This window comes from Lodderomyces elongisporus, chromosome 3, assembly GCF_030384665.1.
Source record: "Lodderomyces elongisporus chromosome 3, complete sequence".
NCBI lineage: Eukaryota > Fungi > Ascomycota > Pichiomycetes > Serinales > Debaryomycetaceae > Lodderomyces > Lodderomyces elongisporus.
The window spans coordinates 606,493-626,545 of NC_083675.1; the positions used below are offsets into that span (position 1 = coordinate 606,493).

The following is a 20,053-nucleotide window of genomic DNA, read 5'->3' on the forward strand; positions in this document are numbered from 1 at the left end:
TGTTTGGATGCATGTTGGCTCAACACAATCTACAACCTTATACATCCTGCAATGCATTCTATCTCCACAAACAATTCTCGACTCATTGCAAGTTTGACGGCAATGAGTCGAGAATTGTTTTTGCGTGTTGATTATTCCAGCAAGTCTGGTGCGAATTTACAGGGAAACATTTTTCTACTGAAGTTTGAGGAAAACTGTGGGCTCAGCTACTCCCTCCCCTTCTCCCCGCCCCATACATTTACATCATATAGGCCGGGTTCCAGGTTGAACCCTACGTTGGATCCTATATCAGTTCTAGAACATAGGGGGAATCGTGCTCCTATCAATGCTGCTGCCCACTGTAGTGGTTTTTGTAAAGTTTTATGTAAAGTTTTTTGTAAAGTATACACGCACCCGCGCGTCCATCTTATGTGTATCTAACCTGTACCTTACCTGTATCCTACCTGTCTCCTACATGTGTCTTACGTGTATCCTACGTGTATCTAAGGTTGACTCGTTCACAGCAGCTCACGTGCGCGCACACATACACATACTCCAACCCGAGATACTCCAGTTTACAATGACAGCGATTGCGCGAAATATACAGAACGTTCAATTTGAGAAATAATTTGTAGGCTGAGTGCGAAATAGAAAAATGGTTCAATTACAAATAGCAGAGTGCATACAAAAACAGAAAGGTGTGTTAATATTAAAAAAAAAGTGCAAAGATTAATAGCAGGAACAGCAACACCATCAGCAACACCATCAGCAACACCATCAGCAACACCATCAGCAACACAACCAGTGACACAACCAGACATAACATCAGTAACACCACCAGACATAACACCAGCAACACAACCAGACATAACATCAGTAACACCACCAGTAACTAAACCAGTGACTCAACCAGTGACTCAACCAGTGACACAACCAGTGACACAACCAGTGACACAACCAGTAACTCAACCAGTGACACAACCAGTAACTCAACTAATAACACAACCAGTAACTCAACTAGTGACACAACCAGTAACACAACCAGTAACTCAACTAGTAACTCAACCAGTGACACAACCAGTGACACAACCAGTAACTCAACTAATAACACAACCAGTAACTCAACTAGTGACACAACCAGTAACCCAACCAGTAACTCAACTAGTAACTCAACCAGTAACTCAACCAGTAACTCAACTAGTAACTCAACCAGTAACTCAACCAGTGACACAACCAGTAACACAACCAGTGACACAACCAGTAACTCAACCAGTAACTCAACCAGTGACACAACCAGTAACACAACCAGGAATAACACCAGAAACATTTTTGACAAGTTTAGATGGCATAGTTTGAGTTTGGTCGACGTCGGATAGCACACACTATAATAAATATGTTGGATATAATAAATATGATAAATATGATAAATATTAGTGGTGCTATTCCAACACGAGCAAACAATGATTTTGATGCAACATTAACAGACCCCGGAAGCAGATTCCACAAGCTTTTCTTCTGCACCATCTGAAACAACCTGCACGGTGACTTACACAACCCAACCTGTGATTATATGATCCCGCTGTGCCTTGTTGATACCCCTAGTGCATATGCATCCTCCACATTTTTCGTCCCCCGTACAAGATCATACGACAAAGGCGCCATTTTGTCGCAGGATCTGCCAAGTTCAGAATAAATGTGTGAGTCAGCAGCTACACTAGTGCAATGTTGTGGTAGGCTATGGGAAACGGTAGCAGAGGTCAGTGGGCTCCCCTGCTTTGGGATCATGGTTGGGTTTGTGATATAGTCATCCGTGAAGCAGCAACAGAGGTAACATCAGAAATAGCATCAGTGACAGTATCGGTGGTAGCTTTAGACAGAGAAGGGAATTTCTAAGGACCATATCAAGCAACTCTGGGCGGGACGAGATCACCTTATTGAAGGCTTCTTCTGTGACCTGCAGTATGGGGACCCTCTTATAAAGTGTAATGAAGTCGCCCTCAGAATGGCTCTTAGTTCCCAGTTTAGTGCTATTCGTGTAATGGATGTCTGCAAAGTTAACTGCAGCTCAGATCTATTGGCACAATTCACCGCAGTATGAATCGACGGGAGTCTTAAACTTGTCAAAGTGGAAGAAATTGATGTTTTTCTGGTTAATATTGTTTTTATTTTTAGTTTGTGTTGTGTTTTTCGTGTTTTGTGTTTCTTTTGTGATATCGATATCACACTAGTTCAAATGGTTGAGGTAGCGACGGTTGTTGTTGTTGTAATAGTAGTAGTAGTTGTTGTTGTTGTTGTTGTAGTTGTTGTTGTAATAGTTGTTGTTGTTGTTGTTGTTGTAATAGTTGTTGTAGCTGTTGTTGTTGTTGTTGTAGTTGTTGTTGTTGTTGTTGTAGTTGTTGTTGTTGTTGTTGTTGTTGTAATAGTTGTTGTTGTTGTTGTTGTAATAGTAGTTGTTGTTGTAATAGTTGTTGTTGTTGTTGTTGTTGTTGTAATAGTTGTTGTTGTTGTTGTAGTTGTTGTTGTAGTTGTTGTTGTAGCTGTTGTTGTTGTTGTTGTAGTTCTTTTAGCAGCAGTTGTTGTTGTTGTTGTTGTTGTTGTTGTTGTTGTTGTTCTTTTAGCAGCAGTTGTTGTTGTTGTTGTTGTTGTTGATCATCACTTTCAGCCAAAACAACTTTTTCTATTAACTCCTTCTTTTCTGCCCGTTTCTTTAGCCATGCAAACGGTTTGAACAGAGTCGTTTTGCTCTTCTTGAACCATGAAAACGGTTTAAACAGAGTCTTTCTGCTCTTCTTGAGCCGTGCAAACAATTTGAACAGTGGTATCCTACTCTTTTTAGGCTCCTTTAATTGATTCATACAGGAATCGTTTTCCTCTGGAATCCTAATATCCACAGAAACAAAATCGCAGTCCTCTGAGTTTTGGTTATTCCAATTGGTTCTTTCAACTGAGCTCACAGCATCTGACAAGGGGGCTGATACCAGTAAGACAGATGTATACGGTATATCCGCGTTTCCATCTATGGTTTCAATAGCAACATGAAATGGAAATGCGCTTGGAACGTCATAGGGCGAGCTAGACTCTAATTCTGGTATAAAAGATGTATACGGTACATCCGTGTTTCCATCTGTGGTTTCAATAGCAACATGATATGGAGCCTCTCTCGGAATGATTTCATCATCATACACCGAGCTAGACTCAAATTCTGATAAGGCAGATGTACATGGTACATCCGCGTTTCCATCTGTGGTTTTAATAGCAACATGATATGGAGCCTCTCTCGGAATGATTTCATCATCATACACCGAGCTAGACTCAAATTCTGATAAGGCAGATGTACATGGTACATCCGCGTTTCCATCTGTGGTTTTAATAGCAACATGATATGGAGCCTCTCTCGGAATGATTTCATCATCATACACCGAGCTAGACTCAAATTCTGATAAGGCAGATGTACATGGTACATCCGCGTTTCCATCTGTGGTTTTAATAGCAACATGATATGGAGCCTCTCTCGGAATGATTTCATCATCATACACCGAGCTAGACTCAAATTCTGATAAGGCAGATGTACATGGTACATCCGCGTTTCCATCTGTGGTTTTAATAGCAACATGATATGGAGCCTCTCTCGGAATGATTTCATCATCATACACCGAGCTAGACTCAAATTCTGATAAGGCAGATGTACATGGTACATCCGCGTTTCCATCTGTGGTTTTAATAGCAACATGATATGGAGCCTCTCTCGGAATGATTTCATCATCATACACCGAGCTAGACTCAAATTCTGATAAGGCAGATGTACATGGTACATCCGCGTTTCCATCTGTGGTTTTAATAGCAACATGATATGGAGCCTCTCTCGGAATGATTTCATCATCATACACCGAGCTAGACTCAAATTCTGATAAGGCAGATGTACATGGTACATCCGCGTTTCCATCTGTGGTTTTAATAGCAACATGATATGGAGCCTCTCTCGGAATGATTTCATCATCATACACCGAGCTAGACTCAAATTCTGATAAGGCAGATGTACATGGTACATCCGCGTTTCCATCTGTGGTTTCATTAGCAACATGAAATTGAAGTTGGCTTGGACTGTCATAGGGCGAGGTGAAGCTGTTATTGGATGCCTCCTCTACTTGGGAAGCACTCCTCAGGATTGTTACTGTGTCAGATTCCGTAATTATATCCTCCCTCCTTGTCTGGCGACTCTCGGAGGAAAAATCAATTCCAATATTTACTGGACCTCTAAGTTTATCATAGATCAAACTTGACTCTGCATTTTGCAAAACAACTGATTCTGACGCAACTGATACTTCTGTGCCATCCAGCATATCCATAAAATCATCGGGAAAAACACGTGGATCCTCCGCAATGCGTACAAAGATCGACTTTGGTGGAGAGAAATGCGGAGGGCTGTTCTTTGGTGGTTGCTTTGCATTCTCAGCTTCTAAAGCGCGCCTTCTAATTAATGGTATTCCGGTTGATGGCTCTGTGTAATCCAGCTTATTCTGAAAAATCTCGCCATAAGTTTCAGTTCCAGCTTTTCTTAGATACCTGGAGTCCCTATAGACTGAGCTGGGTTCTAAGATTGGTGAGCCTGATGACTCCCCTGGAAGTAAAAACCGAACCTTGGGTTTGGCGGGTTCGGAATCCTTTGCAAAGACATTTTGAAAACATTTATTAAAAAAGGGCATTGTTAATTTTTAAATTGTAGTCTTCCTCGATTATTGATGATAAAATCTGGTTAAGGTTATCGAGTAAGGCTTGGTTGTATGTTTAATTCTGGTAAAAGAAAGAAGAAAAAGGAAAAGAAGAAGAAGAAAAGGGTAAAAGAAGGTTTGAGGTCACAAGAGTTTTGTTTGTGGATATTTATACTTCACCAGGTAGCCCTCCAGTCACGCCTTGTGGTTGGGGATTAACAAGTAACTTGTGTTATGCCATATACATTTTGGTTGCAAAACCCGCGAGGAAGTGAGGGGAACAGAAGGGCGAGGAAGTCCCTCCTGGTAGCTCAGCAGTGCGTGTGCAATTGTATGCGCTACCAAACGCGTCATATCAAAAAAACCAAATGGGTGCTGCCAATAGTGTGTGGCTGTATCAGATAGCGGACGACCAAAGTGGATAAATTGTATGTTTGGATGCATGTTGGCTCAACACAATCTACAACCTTATACATCCTGCAATGCATTCTATCTCCACAAACAATTCTCGACTCATTGCAAGTTTGACGGCAATGAGTCGAGAATTGTTTTTGCGTGTTGATTATTCCAGCAAGTCTGGTGCGAATTTACAGGGAAACATTTTTCTACTGAAGTTTGAGGAAAACTGTGGGCTCAGCTACTCCCTCCCCTTCTCCCCGCCCCATACATTTACATCATATAGGCCGGGTTCCAGGTTGAACCCTACGTTGGATCCTATATCAGTTCTAGAACATAGGGGGAATCGTGCTCCTATCAATGCTGCTGCCCACTGTAGTGGTTTTTGTAAAGTTTTATGTAAAGTTTTTTGTAAAGTATACACGCACCCGCGCGTCCATCTTATGTGTATCTAACCTGTACCTTACCTGTATCCTACCTGTCTCCTACATGTGTCTTACGTGTATCCTACGTGTATCTAAGGTTGACTCGTTCACAGCAGCTCACGTGCGCGCACACATACACATACTCCAACCCGAGATACTCCAGTTTACAATGACAGCGATTGCGCGAAATATACAGAACGTTCAATTTGAGAAATAATTTGTAGGCTGAGTGCGAAATAGAAAAATGGTTCAATTACAAATAGCAGAGTGCATACAAAAACAGAAAGGTGTGTTAATATTAGAAAAAAAAAAGTGTAAAGATTAATAGCAAAAGTTATCGAGTCCCCCACCTTGATGTGTTCCTGAAAACGAGTGAAAGCTGTATATATTAAACGAGTGTAGATGCAGGTGCAATGGGAGATACCAAAAGTGTGTGCGTGCCAGTGACGGATAAAATAAGTAGTAGCAGGGCCCTTTGTGGTGTTTGAACACGGGCACACTTTTTGGCGAGCTCCCCTGCTTTGGGATCATGGCTGGGTTTGTGATATAGTTGGCCATGGAGCAGCAGCAGCAATGTTAGGAACAGCAATAGCAGGAACAGCATCAGCAACACCACCAGAAATAACACCAGTAAAATTTTTGACGAATTTGAAGCGCTTGCTTTGAGTTTGGACGACGCTGGATAGCACACACTATGACAAATATGTTTCCTTTGTTTTCTATGATAAATATTAGTAGTGGTGGTAGTGGTGGTGGTCATAGTGGGTGGTGGTAGTAGTGGTGGTAGTAGTAGTGGTGGTAGTAGTAGTGGTGGTGGTAGTAGTGGTGATGGTAGTGGTGATGGTAGTGGTGGTGGTAGTAGTGGTGATGGTAGTAGTGGTAGTGGTGGTGGTAGTAGTAGTGGTGGTGGTAGTAGTGGTGATGGTAGTGGTGGTAGTAGTGGTGGTGGTGGTAGTGGTAGTGGTGATGGTAGTGGTAGTGGTGATGGTAGTGGTGGTGGTAGTGGTGGTAGTAGTAGCAGCAGCAGCAGCAGCAGTAGCAGTAGCAGTAGCAGTAGTAGTAGTAATACTATTCCACCACGAGCAAACAATGATTTTGGTGTAGCATAATTAAACCCCGAGAACTGATTCCACAAGCTTTTCTTCTGCACCATCTGAAACAAGTTGCACAGTGACTTATTCAACTCAACCTGTGATTCTATGATCCCGCTGTGCCTTGTTGATACCCCTAGTGCATATGCATCCTCCACATTTTTCGTCCCCCGTGCAAGATCATACGACAAAGGCGCCATTTTGTCGCAGGATCTGCCAAGTTCAGAATAAATGTGTGAGTCAGCAGCTACACTAGTGCAATGTTGTGGTAGGCTATGGGAAACGGTAGCAGAGGTCGGTGGGCTCCCCTGCTTTGGGATCATGGTTGGGTTTGTGATATAGTCATCCGTGAAGCAGCAACAGAGGTAACATCAGAAATAGCATCAGGATCAGCATCAGGATCAATAAGGTGAATAGCAGCGTAATTAACAGTACTGTTTCTGGTCACAAGGTTTTTATTTCACATTCTTGAGTTGAGGATGAATATGTAGAAAAGAACAAGCTCGGCTCACTTTAGAATGACTCTGCAGTTGAGGATTTCAGATCGCACCAGAATGAAATTCTCAATTCTCCGTTAGGTAGAAGAGTATGCACCTCTCAAACATTGACTTGATATAACAAAGTCCTTCGATTTTCCTAAACATTATCTTGGCTCCACTATGAAAATAATAAAGTCACGAAATACGCGGGCACTTTTTTTTAGTCGCGCTTGTGATTTCGCGTCACATCCAATTTTTCCTACTCGATCCTCCCTATACCAATTGCCAATATGAAATCGAACACTTGGAAGATCCTCATCTTTATAGGTAGCGTTAATTAGCCATTTAAAGTTATATATTTTCCTAGCAGCTAAAAACGAGAAATCGCCCCTAACATGAACGCCCGGCCATTGAGTCCAAGCATCGATTTCTTGGAAAGCGAGACACTTTTCAAGTTTCTCCTTATTAAGGCAGTGCTTAGTTTGAGTAAAGTACTCGCGATTTGGCTGCATTTCGTATCTCACCTGCAAGTCTATTCCATACTCAAGGTTTGGCGTAGCGATGTAGTATTTTACCTTGTTCCTAAACTTCATTTCGAGTAATTGAAGCACTGGACAGAGAAGGGAGTTTCTAAGGTCCATATCAAGCAACTCCGGGAGAGCTGAGATCACCTTATCAAATTCTTCTTTTGTAACCTGCAGTATGAGGACCCTCTTATCAAGTGAGATGTAGTCGCCTTCAGCATGTTCCTTAATTCCGAGATTAATGCTATTCACGAAATCGATGTCTGTAAAGTGAACTGCAGTTCGGATCTCTTGGCACAGTCTACCGCAGTATGAATCGACGGTAGCCTTGAACTTGCGAAATTTAAACAAATTGGTGTCGTCTGTGTTCTTTGTCGTCCTTGTGTTTTTTGTGTAATCTTCGTCTTTGTGTTTTCTCTTTAATTGGTGTACAGGGTTGCGCCAGTTAAAATGGTTGGGGTTGCCACGATTGTTGTTGTTGTTGTTGTTGTTGTTGTTGATGTTGTTGATGTTGTTGATGTTGTTGTTGTTGATGTTGTTGATGTTGTTGATGTTGTTGATGTTGTTGTTGTTGTTGTTGTTGTTGATGTTGTTGATGTTGTTGTTGATGTTGTTGATGTTGTTGATGTTGTTGATGTTGTTGTTGTTGTTGTTGGGATGGCACGCATGAATGCCGGCAGCCATCCCTTTAGCCAAAAGAATACTTTCAGCTAACTTTGTCTTCTCTTCTTTTTTCTTAAACCATGACAATTGTCTAAACAGCGGAAACTGTTTTTTTGCCAGTCTTTTTACTTCTACGTCTTCAGCACCTACATCTACCTCACATAAGGTATCCGACCCTGTAGCTGCTGAAGGAACCGACACAGGTGAGTCTGATGACTCCCCTGGAAGTAAAAACCGAACCTTACGTTCGGCTGGTTTTTTCCCCTTTGACTTAGGGGAGGTTTTGAAAAGCTTGTTAAAAAATTGCATTGTTGAATTCTAAATTGCAGTCTTTCTCGATTATTGATGATAAAATCTGGTTAAGGTTATCGAGTAAGGCTTCGTGGTGTGTTTAATTCTGGTAAAAGAAAGAAGAAGAAGAAGAAGAAGAAGAAGAAGAAGAAAAGGGTAAAAAAGGTTTAAGGTCACAAGGGTTTTGTTTGTGGATATTTATAATTCACCAAGTAGCCCTCTCGCCACGCCTTGTGGTTGGAGAATAACAAGTAAATTGTGTTATGCCATATACATTGTGGTTGCAAAACACGCGAGGAAGTGAGGGGGGAACAGAAGGGCGTGTGCAATTGTATGCGCTACCAAACGCGTCATAACAAAAAACCAAATGGGTGCTGCCAAATGGGGTGCTGCCAATAGTGTGTGGCTGTAGCAGAAAGTGGACAACCAGAGTGGATGAATTGTATGTTTGGATGTATGTTGGCTCAACATTACCCACAGCCTTGTACATCCTGCAATGCATCCTATCTCTACGAACAATTCTCGACTCTTTGCAAGTTTGACGGCAATCCGTCGAGAATTGTTTGTGTGTGTTGATTATTCCCCTGAGTTTGGTGCGAATTTACGGGAAAACTCTTTTCTGCTGAAGTTTGAGGACAATTGTGGGCTCAGCAGCTCACGTGCGCGCACACATAGACATACTCCAGTTTGCAATGACAGCGATTGCGCGAAATATACAGAACGTCCAATTTGAGAAATAATTTGTAGGCAGAGTGCGAAATAGAAGAATGGTTCAATTACAAATAGCAGAGTGTATACAAAAACAGAAAGGTGTGTTAATATTAGAAAAAAAAAAGTGTAAAGATTAATAGCAAAAGTTATCGAGTCCCCCACCTTGATGTGTTCCTGAAAACGAGTGAAAGCTGTATATATTAAACGAGTGTAGATGCAGGTGCAATGGGAGATACCAAAAGTGTGTGCGTGCCAGTGACGGATAAAATAAGTAGTAGCAGGGCCCTTTGTGGTGTTTGAACACGGGCACACTTTTTGGCGAGCTCCCCTGCTTTGGGATCATGGCTGGGTTTGTGATATAGTTGGCCATGGAGCAGCAGCAGCAATGTTAGGAACAGCAATAGCAGGAACAGCATCAGCAACACCACCAGAAATAACACCAGTAAAATTTTTGACAAATTTGAAGCGCTTGCTTTGAGTTTGGACGACGCTGGATAGCACACACTATGACAAATATGTTTCCTTTGTTTTCTATGATAAATATTAGTAGTGGTGGTAGTGGTGGTGGTCATAGTGGGTGGTGGTAGTAGTGGTGGTAGTAGTAGTGGTGGTAGTAGTAGTGGTGGTGGTAGTAGTGGTGATGGTAGTGGTGATGGTAGTGGTGGTGGTAGTAGTGGTGATGGTAGTAGTGGTAGTGGTGGTGGTAGTAGTAGTGGTGGTGGTAGTAGTGGTGATGGTAGTGGTGGTAGTAGTGGTGGTAGTAGTGGTAGTGGTGGTGGTAGTGGTGGTAGTGGTAGTGGTAGTGGTGGTAGTAGTGGTGGTAGTAGTGGTGGTGGTAGTGGTAGTGGTGGTAGTGGTAGTGGTGGTGGTGGTGGTGGTAGTAGTGGTGGTAGTAGTGGTGGTAGTAGTGGTGGTGGTAGTAGTAGTAGTAGTGGTGGTGGTGGTGGTAGTAGTGGTGGTAGTAGTGGTGGTAGCAGTAGTAGTAGCAGTAGCAGTAGCAGTAGCAGTAGCAGTAGCAGTAGTAGTAGTAGTAGTGGTGGTGGTAGCAGTAGCAGTAGCAGTAGTAGTAGTAATACTATTCCACCACGAGCAAACAATGATTTTGGTGTAGCATAATTAAACCCCGAGAACTGATTCCACAAGCTTTTCTTCTGCACCATCTGAAACAACTTGCACAGTGACTTATACAACTCAACCTGTGATTCTATGATCCCGCTGTGCCTTGTTGATACTCCTAGTGCATATGCATCCTCCACATTTTTCGTCCCCCGTGCAAGATCATACGACAAAGGCGCCATTTTGCCGCAGGATCTGCCAAGTTCAGAATAAATGTGTGAGCCGGCAGCTACACTAGTGCAATGTTGTGGTAGGCTATGGGAAACGGTAGCAGAGGTCGGTGGGCTCCCCTGCTTTGGGATCATGGTTGGGTTTGTGATATAGTCATCCGTGAAGCAGCAACAGAGGTAACATCAGAAATAGCATCAGGATCAGCATCAGGATCAATAAGGTGAATAGCAGCGTAATTAACAGTACTGTTTCTGGTCACAAGGTTTTTATTTCACATTCTTGAGTTGAGGATGAATATGTAGAAAAGAACAAGCTCGGCTCACTTTAGAATGACTCTGCAGTTGAGGATTTCAGATCGCACCAGAATGAAATTCTCAATTCTCCGTTAGGTAGAAGAGTATGCACCTCTCAAACATTGACTTGATATAACAAAGTCCTTCGATTTTCCTAAACATTATCTTGGCTCCACTATGAAAATAATAAAGTCACGAAATACGCGGGCACTTTTTTTTAGTCGCGCTTGTGATTTCGCGTCACATCCAATTTTTCCTACTCGATCCTCCCTATACCAATTGCCAATATGAAATCGAACACTTGGAAGATCCTCATCTTTATAGGTAGCGTTAATTAGCCATTTAAAGTTATATATTTTCCTAGCAGCTAAAAACGAGAAATCGCCCCTAACATGAACGCCCGGCCATTGAGTCCAAGCATCGATTTCTTGGAAAGCGAGACACTTTTCAAGTTTCTCCTTATTAAGGCAGTGCTTAGTTTGAGTAAAGTACTCGCGATTTGGCTGCATTTCGTATCTCACCTGCAAGTCTATTCCATACTCAAGGTTTGGCGTAGCGATGTAGTATTTTACCTTGTTCCTAAACTTCATTTCGAGTAATTGAAGCACTGGACAGAGAAGGGAGTTTCTAAGGTCCATATCAAGCAACTCCGGGAGAGCTGAGATCACCTTATCAAATTCTTCTTTTGTAACCTGCAGTATGAGGACCCTCTTATCAAGTGAGATGTAGTCGCCTTCAGCATGTTCCTTAATTCCGAGATTAATGCTATTCACGAAATCGATGTCTGTAAAGTGAACTGCAGTTCGGATCTCTTGGCACAGTCTACCGCAGTATGAATCGACGGTAGCCTTGAACTTGCGAAATTTAAACAAATTGGTGTCGTCTGTGTTCTTTGTCGTCCTTGTGTTTTTTGTGTAATCTTCGTCTTTGTGTTTTCTCTTTAATTGGTGTACAGGGTTGCGCCAGTTAAAATGGTTGGGGTTGCCACGATTGTTGTTGTTGTTGTTGTTGTTGTTGTTGATGTTGTTGATGTTGTTGATGTTGTTGTTGTTGATGTTGTTGATGTTGTTGATGTTGTTGATGTTGTTGTTGTTGTTGTTGTTGTTGTTGATGTTGTTGATGTTGTTGTTGATGTTGTTGATGTTGTTGATGTTGTTGATGTTGTTGTTGTTGTTGTTGGGATGGCACGCATGAATGCCGGCAGCCATCCCTTTAGCCAAAAGAATACTTTCAGCTAACTTTGTCTTCTCTTCTTTTTTCTTAAACCATGACAATTGTCTAAACAGCGGAAACTGTTTTTTTGCCAGTCTTTTTACTTCTACGTCTTCAGCACCTACATCTACCTCACATAAGGTATCCGACCCTGTAGCTGCTGAAGGAACCGACACAGGTGAGTCTGATGACTCCCCTGGAAGTAAAAACCGAACCTTACGTTCGGCTGGTTTTTTCCCCTTTGACTTAGGGGAGGTTTTGAAAAGCTTGTTAAAAAATTGCATTGTTGAATTCTAAATTGCAGTCTTCCTCGATTATTGATGATAAAATCTGGTTAAGGTTATCGAGTAAGGCTTGGTTGTGTGTTTAATTCTGGTAAAAGAAAGAAGAAAAAGAAGAAGAAGAAGAAGAAGAAAAGGGTAAAAAAGGTTTGAGGTCACAAGGGTTTTGTTTGTGGATATTTATACTTCACCGGGTAGCCCTCCAGTCACGCCTTGTGGTTGGGGATTAACAAGTAAATTGTGTTATGCCATATACATTGTGGTTGCAAAACACGCGAGGAAGTGAGGGGAACAGAAGGGCGTGTGCAATTGTATGCGCTACCAAACGCGTCATAACAAAAAAACCAAGTGGGTGCTGCCAAATGGGGTGCTGCCAATAGTGTGTGGCTGTATCAGATAGCGGACGACCAGAGTGGATAAATTGTATGTTTGGATGCATGTTGGCTCAACACAATCTACAACCTTATACATCCTGCAATGACAGCGATTGCGCGAAATGTACAGAACGTTCAATTTGAGAAATAATTTGTAGGCTGAATGTCGCATAGCACAGTCACGAGTGACAAGTGACAAGTGTACGACTGCTGAGCATCAATTTGAGCTAGTAGCTCACCGATACCAGCGGTTTGAGTTCGTGACTTGATAGGCTATATTCCAATTAAGTGTAATTGTCAATTTTTGTACCTAAAAAGGTCTCAATGCTCATAAGTTAAGAGAGTGAATTGTCTCATACAAAGTCACTAGTAAGGAGAATCGTGAGAGTATACACTCCACACGTACACCTAGTGATTTGTGTTCAATGTAGTTGACCGTATAAAATCTATATTTTATCGATGTTTCTATATAATAGTGATAAGTTTACTTTACCACCTCTCTTTCCTAATTATATTAACTCTTCTCGTCTGAAGTTTCAAGTTTCCCATGTCGTGCAATATTTTCCAAATATTCACTTAATGGAAACTAGGGCACAGAGCGTCCAGTGTGTATCGTACGGCGACAGTTTCTTTTCGTCTTTTTATATTAGTATTATTTTTGCAACACAATTGATGTCTTCAAAACAATTCTGGTTGCCAAACTTGTTTATAGTGTTTGGCAGCAACAATAACAACAACAACAACAACAACAACATAATTTTTTCCAAATATGACGGTTCCATTCTATGATATGGCTGCTTCTGGCTCGTACTTTTATCCTTTTAAAGTATGATTTACCTGCTGTTATTGTTATTGTTTTTGGTTACAACAACGACCTGTCTGATCTTTTCGTTACCATTCTTTGTACCATAAAGCATAAACATACAATATGAAAAAAAAATTTTTTAAAAAAATAAAATAGAAAGTTGATGATGGTAAAGAAAAAATAATACCAGTTGTGCTAACAAACAATGTATTAGGGTGTCATTTATTTCTGGTTGCATCCAACTATTTGGCCGTTCTACTTGACAATCTTGATTCCGCAGCTCATATTTATGCTTGTCATCTACTCAATCATGTTTGTAATCGTTTATCCCCTAGAATCTGTCATCTACACGTTATTGATGGGACTACTAGGCGTAGTTGCCGCGTGGTTTTCCTTGTATCTGCAAGCTGATGTTATTTCGAAATTCTTGGTCACCATCATGTTGTTGCCCTACATCCAGAAAGTCGCATATGACGCTGTCTTGAGCAGAGAATGCTATCATGTCTACTCAAGGTTTCATGCAAGTAGAAGCAAGGAAAAGCAAAACCTCCGCTATAACCAAAAGCTTCGTAAATACTTTCACGAGTTACCAGATATATCAATTTTTCCATACACCGTTACTAGACTAGTATTCCTTTTCTTCATAAACTTGATCCCGGTGATTGGTCCGTTAATTGTATTCTTCTTCAAAGCGAGCTCAAAAGGATTGCAAGCGCACAATCGTTATTTCAAATTAAAAGGGTACACGCGTAAAGAGATTAGGGCAAACCACAAGCAAAATAAGGCTGTTTATACGGCATTCGGTGTAACTGCACTTCTCTTGGAAATGATTCCCGTAATAAACATCTTTTTCATGTTCACCAATACTATCGGAGCGGCATTGTGGGTCGTTGATTTGGAAAAAGCAAACAGTATACCACTGTCATTAGACATTTCGCATGAGGCTGATTCCCATAGTCTTGTGCAAAACAAACCACTAGCCCTCAATAATCCACATACGTTTAGCACAGAAGCTTTAATAGATTTGCAAACAGAATCGCCCTTGCACACTGGTTCTCAATTGCAAGCAAAATGTGCATAACGTAGAAAAAAAAAAACAAGCACATTGCATTTCGCAACAGCTCATCCAGGTAAAAGAAAAGTTAATTTCGAAACTAAAGAAAAGATAAGAAATGGAACGAAAAGAAATGGAAACAAAAATTTATCTTTTTAAAAAATAGAAGTATCAAGAAGTTTTGTATTGATCATTTTCATTTTGCCTCTTTTCATTTTTTCCCTTCCTTCTTTTTTTATTCCAGCAAACATCTTCAAAAAATTCCAAATTTCCTCTCACTTTAAATATTGCTTTTACTTCGAATTCCTATTCCAATTCCAATTCCAATTTCAATTTTTGGTCCTAATTTTTGAGGCTTGTCCGTTTTTACTTTTTTTTTTTTACTCTATAGTTTGTCTAATATAAATAAACATTGTCGACGCATCCAAACCCGGCTGCAACACCTCCTTCGTTGCTCGTCTCAAACTTGGACCGCAATAACCAGCCAGCATTCTTGTTGGTTTTAATCTCTCCGGTTTCTTCATTGAACACTGTGGTACCGAATATACCTAGCTCCGATATGATATCTTCGTGGTATATATCATTGTTTCTAATGATCTTGTTCTTGTAAGTTTGCGGGTTAATCAACTTCATCAAGATGTAGGCGCCCCACTCTTCTTTCTTCAATTTGTTTAAAAATTTAGGTATTTCAGACTTATAAATGTTGTTACCACCGCCTTCTCGCTGCGGCTTTAAAACGTAATTCTGCGGCTCCTCAAATGCCAATTTCTTGGCTAAAGAAGCACCTTCTTCTGAATCATCATCATCGAGTGGGAGGATGTCCACAAAAGTCGAAAGCAATAACTCAAGCTCAGAGCTAGATATACTTGGTAATAGTTTGTTGATAACTTTCTTGTCTGTCAACAATTGTTGTACTTTCTTTGAACCGGATAATTGTGTCAAGATTGAAGGGCACTTGATGGCCCTAGACTTTTCCAAAATCAACCGTCCTTGCCATGTCTTTTCAGAATTAACGTCATAGTCACCAGGACCATACCCTGACCTATAATACACAACAGATATCTCATCCATTGTCTCCTTCACATACAATTTGCCATCCCCGCTCACCGTGATTTCGGATTCAATATCCTCCAATGTCACCCTATACGACCGAATTTTGTGCCTTTGAAAAAGAGAATACTCCACCAATTTCTGGTCAAAACTATTGCGTTCATTTGGCTGCACAACAACCAAGACTATGGTACCAGTGCTGTTTTTCTCTTCATTGTAGTAGTAATTTCCATCTGCTAATCCGTCAGCAATTTCGTCCACTGAAGGAGAAGCTTTTATCTCGTCGTCTTCGTAGTATTTGTAGTTGTACTTGTTATCATAGAGTCCTGTAGCATTCAAGAATTGATGAAGCTCTCCAATTTTTGTTGACAATCCACCAAATGAGACACTCACTGTGTTGAACTCGATCTGCTTAATCTTGTCAAGCGTTGCATCCACCATATAGTCGGACCTGAAAATACCCAACGATAATGGTTGTAATACACCATCGGCTATCAGTTCTTGGTAGATCTTGAACAATCTGCCAGTGAATTCGGGATCGAAGCGTGCCAAGTCAGTAAGAATCTCGACAAGCCACTTTGTTTCCTTTGCAACCACGTTTATATAGAGCTCATTGAATATTTTTTGTACTGCAACTGCATCGTCAAAGCAATGTCTAGGGATTGGTGTGGGGAATAGCGTAATTGGAGCCACATTTACTTGAAAAGAGTCAAAGTTGGGAGGATACATCACCAAGCCATTGGAGAGAGACCATTGCTGGAGACTGGCCTTCAATTGCTCTTCCTGGATCTTGTTAAGCTCGGGAAACTGTTTTGGGGCCATTGATGTTGGATGTTGGATGTTGGATGTGGGATGTGGGATGTGGGGTGTAAGATGTGGGATGTGAGATGTTCGGTTAGTTTGGTGTGCTGACGTTGGAGAGCACGAATGGCGCAATTATGAGAGACTAAAACTGAGCCAGTGAATTAGATAATCTATCACGACTCACAAACTCATGCGGCCTTAATCGTATGCGCGCGCTTAGTAATCATCATGCGCGCACGCGCAAATTGATTGATTTTTCATCATTTGAGGTCGAGCCAATTTATTCACGAGAGTAAATGCTTTTTTTTTTTTCCTTTTTAATAACTGGCTAAACAACAAAAGTCCATGGCCTATTAGGTTGGATTGATCAAAGAATTTGGTGAAGTTTTTTTTTTTGCTCTTTTTTTTTTATCATTCTTTTCCCTCTCCCCTTTCCAGTGCTTATTGTATATTAAGGTGTATTCAGAAGAGCTATTCTTTGAAGTCATGATTCTGCAAGCTAAAGTCAACACTACAGTTTATCAGCTATTTGTTTCGATGTATGACCAGCTAGTTGTAACCTGAGCTATACTATAAAAAGAGCTGGTGATCTCCTAATACTAGTTGTTGAAGCTCACTAATAAAAAAAATATCAGTATAAAGAGTGGACCTTTTGTCGCAAGGTGTTGCAATTAAGCCGCACAATGCGGCGGCGCGACATTACTAGTTTCCTCTTTTGTCGTTTTTTCTGTTCTTCTCTCTTTCTTCGTTTCTTTTCTGCCCTTAAATTTTTTTTTTCTTTTTTTTCTTTTTTTTCTTTTTTTTTCTCTTTTTTGCCCGTGACAGCAGATCACATGACAGCTTCGTGACTGGTTTTTCCATTTGAAAAATTTATTGAGACTTTTATCCATCAGATAAACAAAGGCGATACCACTATTGCTTGTAAGAGACCAACGAATCCAAAAAGTATGTGAACAGAACACCCCTCCATCCACCTCTGCCCCTCTACCGTTTGCCAGCCGCTGGTGCCTTGTCATAATCGTTATGTTTTAGAATCCATCGCATTCTATTACATTGCCAGAGAGATATAGTGTGCCTGAGGAATAGAGAAAGACATGGAAAAAAAAAATGGAGAAAAGGAAAGAAAGTTTAATGAACGAGTAAGATCGTTCGGCAATACTTGAATTGCTGAACTTGGACAATTTGTGCAACGGGAAACATTATGGTTTACCATTCGTGGAGATTTGAAATGTTCAGGAGATTTTGATGAATGATTCTTTTAAGGGATATTACATCTTGTTTTCAGTAAACGCTGACATTGAAAATAGAAAATAATCTTCAACTAAATCAAAAAAAAAAGAACACAGACTGGGTAACTGGGTAGGGAATGGCTAAATATTCTAGCTTTCTTCATCCTTCTCCTTGTCCTTCTACTTCTCCTTGTCTTTCTCCATTTCTTCTCTTGCTTCCTCATTTCTTTACAAGTTGAGAGGTTCAATTGAATATATACTAACAACATTCGTTTCAGTGAAATACTTAGCTGCATACTTATTACTCGTCAACGCTGGTAAGACCTCCCCATCTGCCGAAGACGTCAAAGCTGTCCTCTCAGCTGCTGATGTTGAAATTGAAGATGACAAAGTTGAGAAGTTGATCTCTGAATTGGAAGGTAAATCAGTTGAAGAATTGATTGCTGAAGGTACTGAGAAATTGTCATCAGTCCCAACTGGTGGTGCTGCTGCTGGTGGTGCTTCTGCTGGTGCCGCTGCTGGTGGTGCTTCTGAAGAAGCTGCTGCTGAAGAAGCTGAAGAAGAGAAGGAAGAATCCGATGACGACATGGGATTCGGTTTGTTTGATTAAGCAAGTTTACTTTTAGTAAATACCATTATCAGCATTAATTTTTCCATCCCTCGCCTCCTTTTGTCATTTTCTCTTACATAGAATTTGTACTAATATTAATACAAGCTAAATAGTGCTAGCAATAATGAAGGAAGGTAAGAAAAAACAAAGAAAAGAAAGGAAGAAATCTTTTAAAAAAAACTTAAAATGTGTATCCGTCTACTTTTCTCCAATTATTAAAGAAGATAAAACTAAAAGGTCCTTAAAGAAAAAATAGAAAAAATAGAAAAAATAAGAAGGAAGAAACAAAACAAAAGAAGACATAATTTATACTGTTGTTTTAAAGCTCATCAGCAATGGCTTTTCTCAACCCCATAGGATTGCCAAAGACTTCATGGCGTGCACGCAACATTTCCTCATCAAACTTCAACTCCTCAAGACTAACATCATCTCTCTTTTTCTTCTCTTTTCTTACTTCAACCTCTCTAGCAAGCCAATTAAGAAACTCCCTAGTAGGTTTCAAAGTCTCGTCTTGTTGGTGTATAGTCACCAAATTGTCGAAATATTTCTCAAATTCAGATTGGGTGGAAACTTTATTTTCAACTAGTGCATGTTGAATGAAATTGGAAACATTGGAACTAGGGTCGTCGTCTTCCAATGATCTTCGGTCATTCGATTTGCCAACGAGGTCTAAATCTTGAAGAATGTTGGCTGCTCTGGTCTTTGCCTGGGGGCCCAATTTCGTAAAGTTTTCAACAAGAGTGTTGAGTCCATAATTATGGCCCTGGGCAAATGTGAAAAATGACTCGACAAATTGCACATTTTGGGTTAGAGCCTGCACTATACCGAGAATCCTTTTCTGCACCAGATCGCTAGCCAGCTCTAGCTGACCAAGTAAGCTTTTGGTGAATGCGGTATAGTCAATTCCGCTTCTCCCATCAATAATGTTTTGCACGGCCTCGGGGTTGTTCCTCAATGATGAAGCAATAATGTTATAAACTTTGCTTTTTAGCTCACCATCTCCGGACTCGGCCAAATCAATAAGTTTTCGTAATACAGTACTATCTTTTGAAGATGTCAACTTGACACCTAGTTCAATATCATGCACATAATCTTGGATGGTGTCGAGTGCCAACTCAAACCGTTCTTTATTGTTATTTTCCGTCTGTGTCTGCAAATGTGCATCATACTGTTCTACTTCGTTCAATGCAGAATCAAAATTCGTCAAATCTTCTGCATTGACACGAGATTTGGGCTTGTACCCGGTTTTCGCTTTCAAGATTTGTTGTTGAATCTGCTCATTCCGGCTCTTGGTCTGTTCCTTGGCAGTTTCACCGGCTTCATTCGAGTTTTGGTTTTTGGGACTTTCGTCATCTCCATTATTTTCCCCTACGATCAACTCAACCACTTTGTTGTTTACATCTCCGGCATTGTGATTGTCTTCTTGGCCAAATTTATGCTGTTGTTCTACTTCCCCTTTTCTGTTTTCCTCTTCTTCTTCTCGTTCCATCAACTTTGCTTCTTTCTCCAGTGTTTCCATATTCAATCTAACATGCAAACCAGGAGGTATATCTTGGCCTGGTTTGATCAATTGCCACTCTGAGGTAGGTTCAAATATTCGAGGGTAGCAATTGTCCAAGTTTGAAGGGTCGCAAATGATATCTTGGTAATTCTTGTTGCCTCTGTTGTTAGTTGATGACGAGTGGATAAGCGTGAAGAGGTGTGAAATTGCAACTAGAATGAGCTTCTTGTTCATCTAAGCCAGATCCTAAAGTAAAAAATGAAAAAAAAAAAAAACAAGAATAAA

The 20,053-nt window shown here is 40.7% G+C and overlaps 9 protein-coding genes across 9 annotated transcripts; 4 read left to right on the forward strand and 5 right to left on the reverse strand. All coding sequences in view use genetic code 12, as the record gives it.

Annotated features, from left to right (window-relative positions):
• Positions 1-2,198: 2,198 nt before the first annotated feature.
• PVL30_002542 (uncharacterized protein) lies at positions 2,199-4,682 on the reverse strand (the record flags this gene model as incomplete). The annotated part of the gene is made up of 1 exon (XM_061119388.1): positions 2,199-4,682. The coding sequence occupies one exon, from the start codon at positions 4,680-4,682 to the stop codon at positions 2,199-2,201; it is 2,484 nt and encodes an 827-aa protein (XP_060975371.1).
• A 1,356-nt stretch (positions 4,683-6,038) lies between these two features.
• On the forward strand, positions 6,039-6,618 carry PVL30_002543 (uncharacterized protein; the record flags this gene model as incomplete). Its single annotated transcript, XM_061119389.1, has 2 exons — positions 6,039-6,046; positions 6,312-6,618. 2 exons carry the CDS (start codon positions 6,039-6,041, stop codon positions 6,616-6,618), a joined length of 315 nt encoding a protein of 104 aa, XP_060975372.1.
• A 625-nt stretch (positions 6,619-7,243) lies between these two features.
• On the reverse strand, positions 7,244-8,575 carry PVL30_002544 (uncharacterized protein; the record flags this gene model as incomplete). Its single annotated transcript, XM_061119390.1, has 3 exons — positions 7,244-7,982; positions 8,071-8,289; positions 8,319-8,575. 3 exons carry the CDS (start codon positions 8,573-8,575, stop codon positions 7,244-7,246), a joined length of 1,215 nt encoding a protein of 404 aa, XP_060975373.1.
• Positions 8,576-9,609: 1,034 nt separating this feature from the next.
• PVL30_002545 (uncharacterized protein) lies at positions 9,610-10,384 on the forward strand (the record flags this gene model as incomplete). Its single annotated transcript, XM_061119391.1, has 2 exons — positions 9,610-9,617; positions 9,883-10,384. The coding sequence occupies 2 exons, from the start codon at positions 9,610-9,612 to the stop codon at positions 10,382-10,384; spliced, it is 510 nt and encodes a 169-aa protein (XP_060975374.1).
• Positions 10,385-11,009: 625 nt separating this feature from the next.
• On the reverse strand, positions 11,010-12,344 carry PVL30_002546 (uncharacterized protein; the record flags this gene model as incomplete). Its single annotated transcript, XM_061119392.1, has 3 exons — positions 11,010-11,748; positions 11,837-12,058; positions 12,088-12,344. The coding sequence occupies 3 exons, from the start codon at positions 12,342-12,344 to the stop codon at positions 11,010-11,012; spliced, it is 1,218 nt and encodes a 405-aa protein (XP_060975375.1).
• A 1,534-nt stretch (positions 12,345-13,878) lies between these two features.
• PVL30_002547 (uncharacterized protein) lies at positions 13,879-14,601 on the forward strand (the record flags this gene model as incomplete). Its single annotated transcript, XM_001525077.2, has 1 exon — positions 13,879-14,601. One exon carries the CDS (start codon positions 13,879-13,881, stop codon positions 14,599-14,601), a length of 723 nt encoding a protein of 240 aa, XP_001525127.2.
• A 369-nt stretch (positions 14,602-14,970) lies between these two features.
• On the reverse strand, positions 14,971-16,446 carry GSH2 (Glutathione synthetase; the record flags this gene model as incomplete). The annotated part of the gene is made up of 1 exon (XM_001525078.2): positions 14,971-16,446. One exon carries the CDS (start codon positions 16,444-16,446, stop codon positions 14,971-14,973), a length of 1,476 nt encoding a protein of 491 aa, XP_001525128.2.
• A 468-nt stretch (positions 16,447-16,914) lies between these two features.
• PVL30_002549 (uncharacterized protein) lies at positions 16,915-18,267 on the forward strand (the record flags this gene model as incomplete). Its single annotated transcript, XM_001525079.2, has 3 exons — positions 16,915-16,944; positions 17,322-17,373; positions 17,936-18,267. The coding sequence occupies 3 exons, from the start codon at positions 16,915-16,917 to the stop codon at positions 18,265-18,267; spliced, it is 414 nt and encodes a 137-aa protein (XP_001525129.2).
• A 319-nt stretch (positions 18,268-18,586) lies between these two features.
• On the reverse strand, positions 18,587-20,002 carry SIL1 (nucleotide exchange factor sil1; the record flags this gene model as incomplete). The annotated part of the gene is made up of 1 exon (XM_001525080.2): positions 18,587-20,002. The coding sequence occupies one exon, from the start codon at positions 20,000-20,002 to the stop codon at positions 18,587-18,589; it is 1,416 nt and encodes a 471-aa protein (XP_001525130.2).
• Positions 20,003-20,053: the final 51 nt, after the last annotated feature.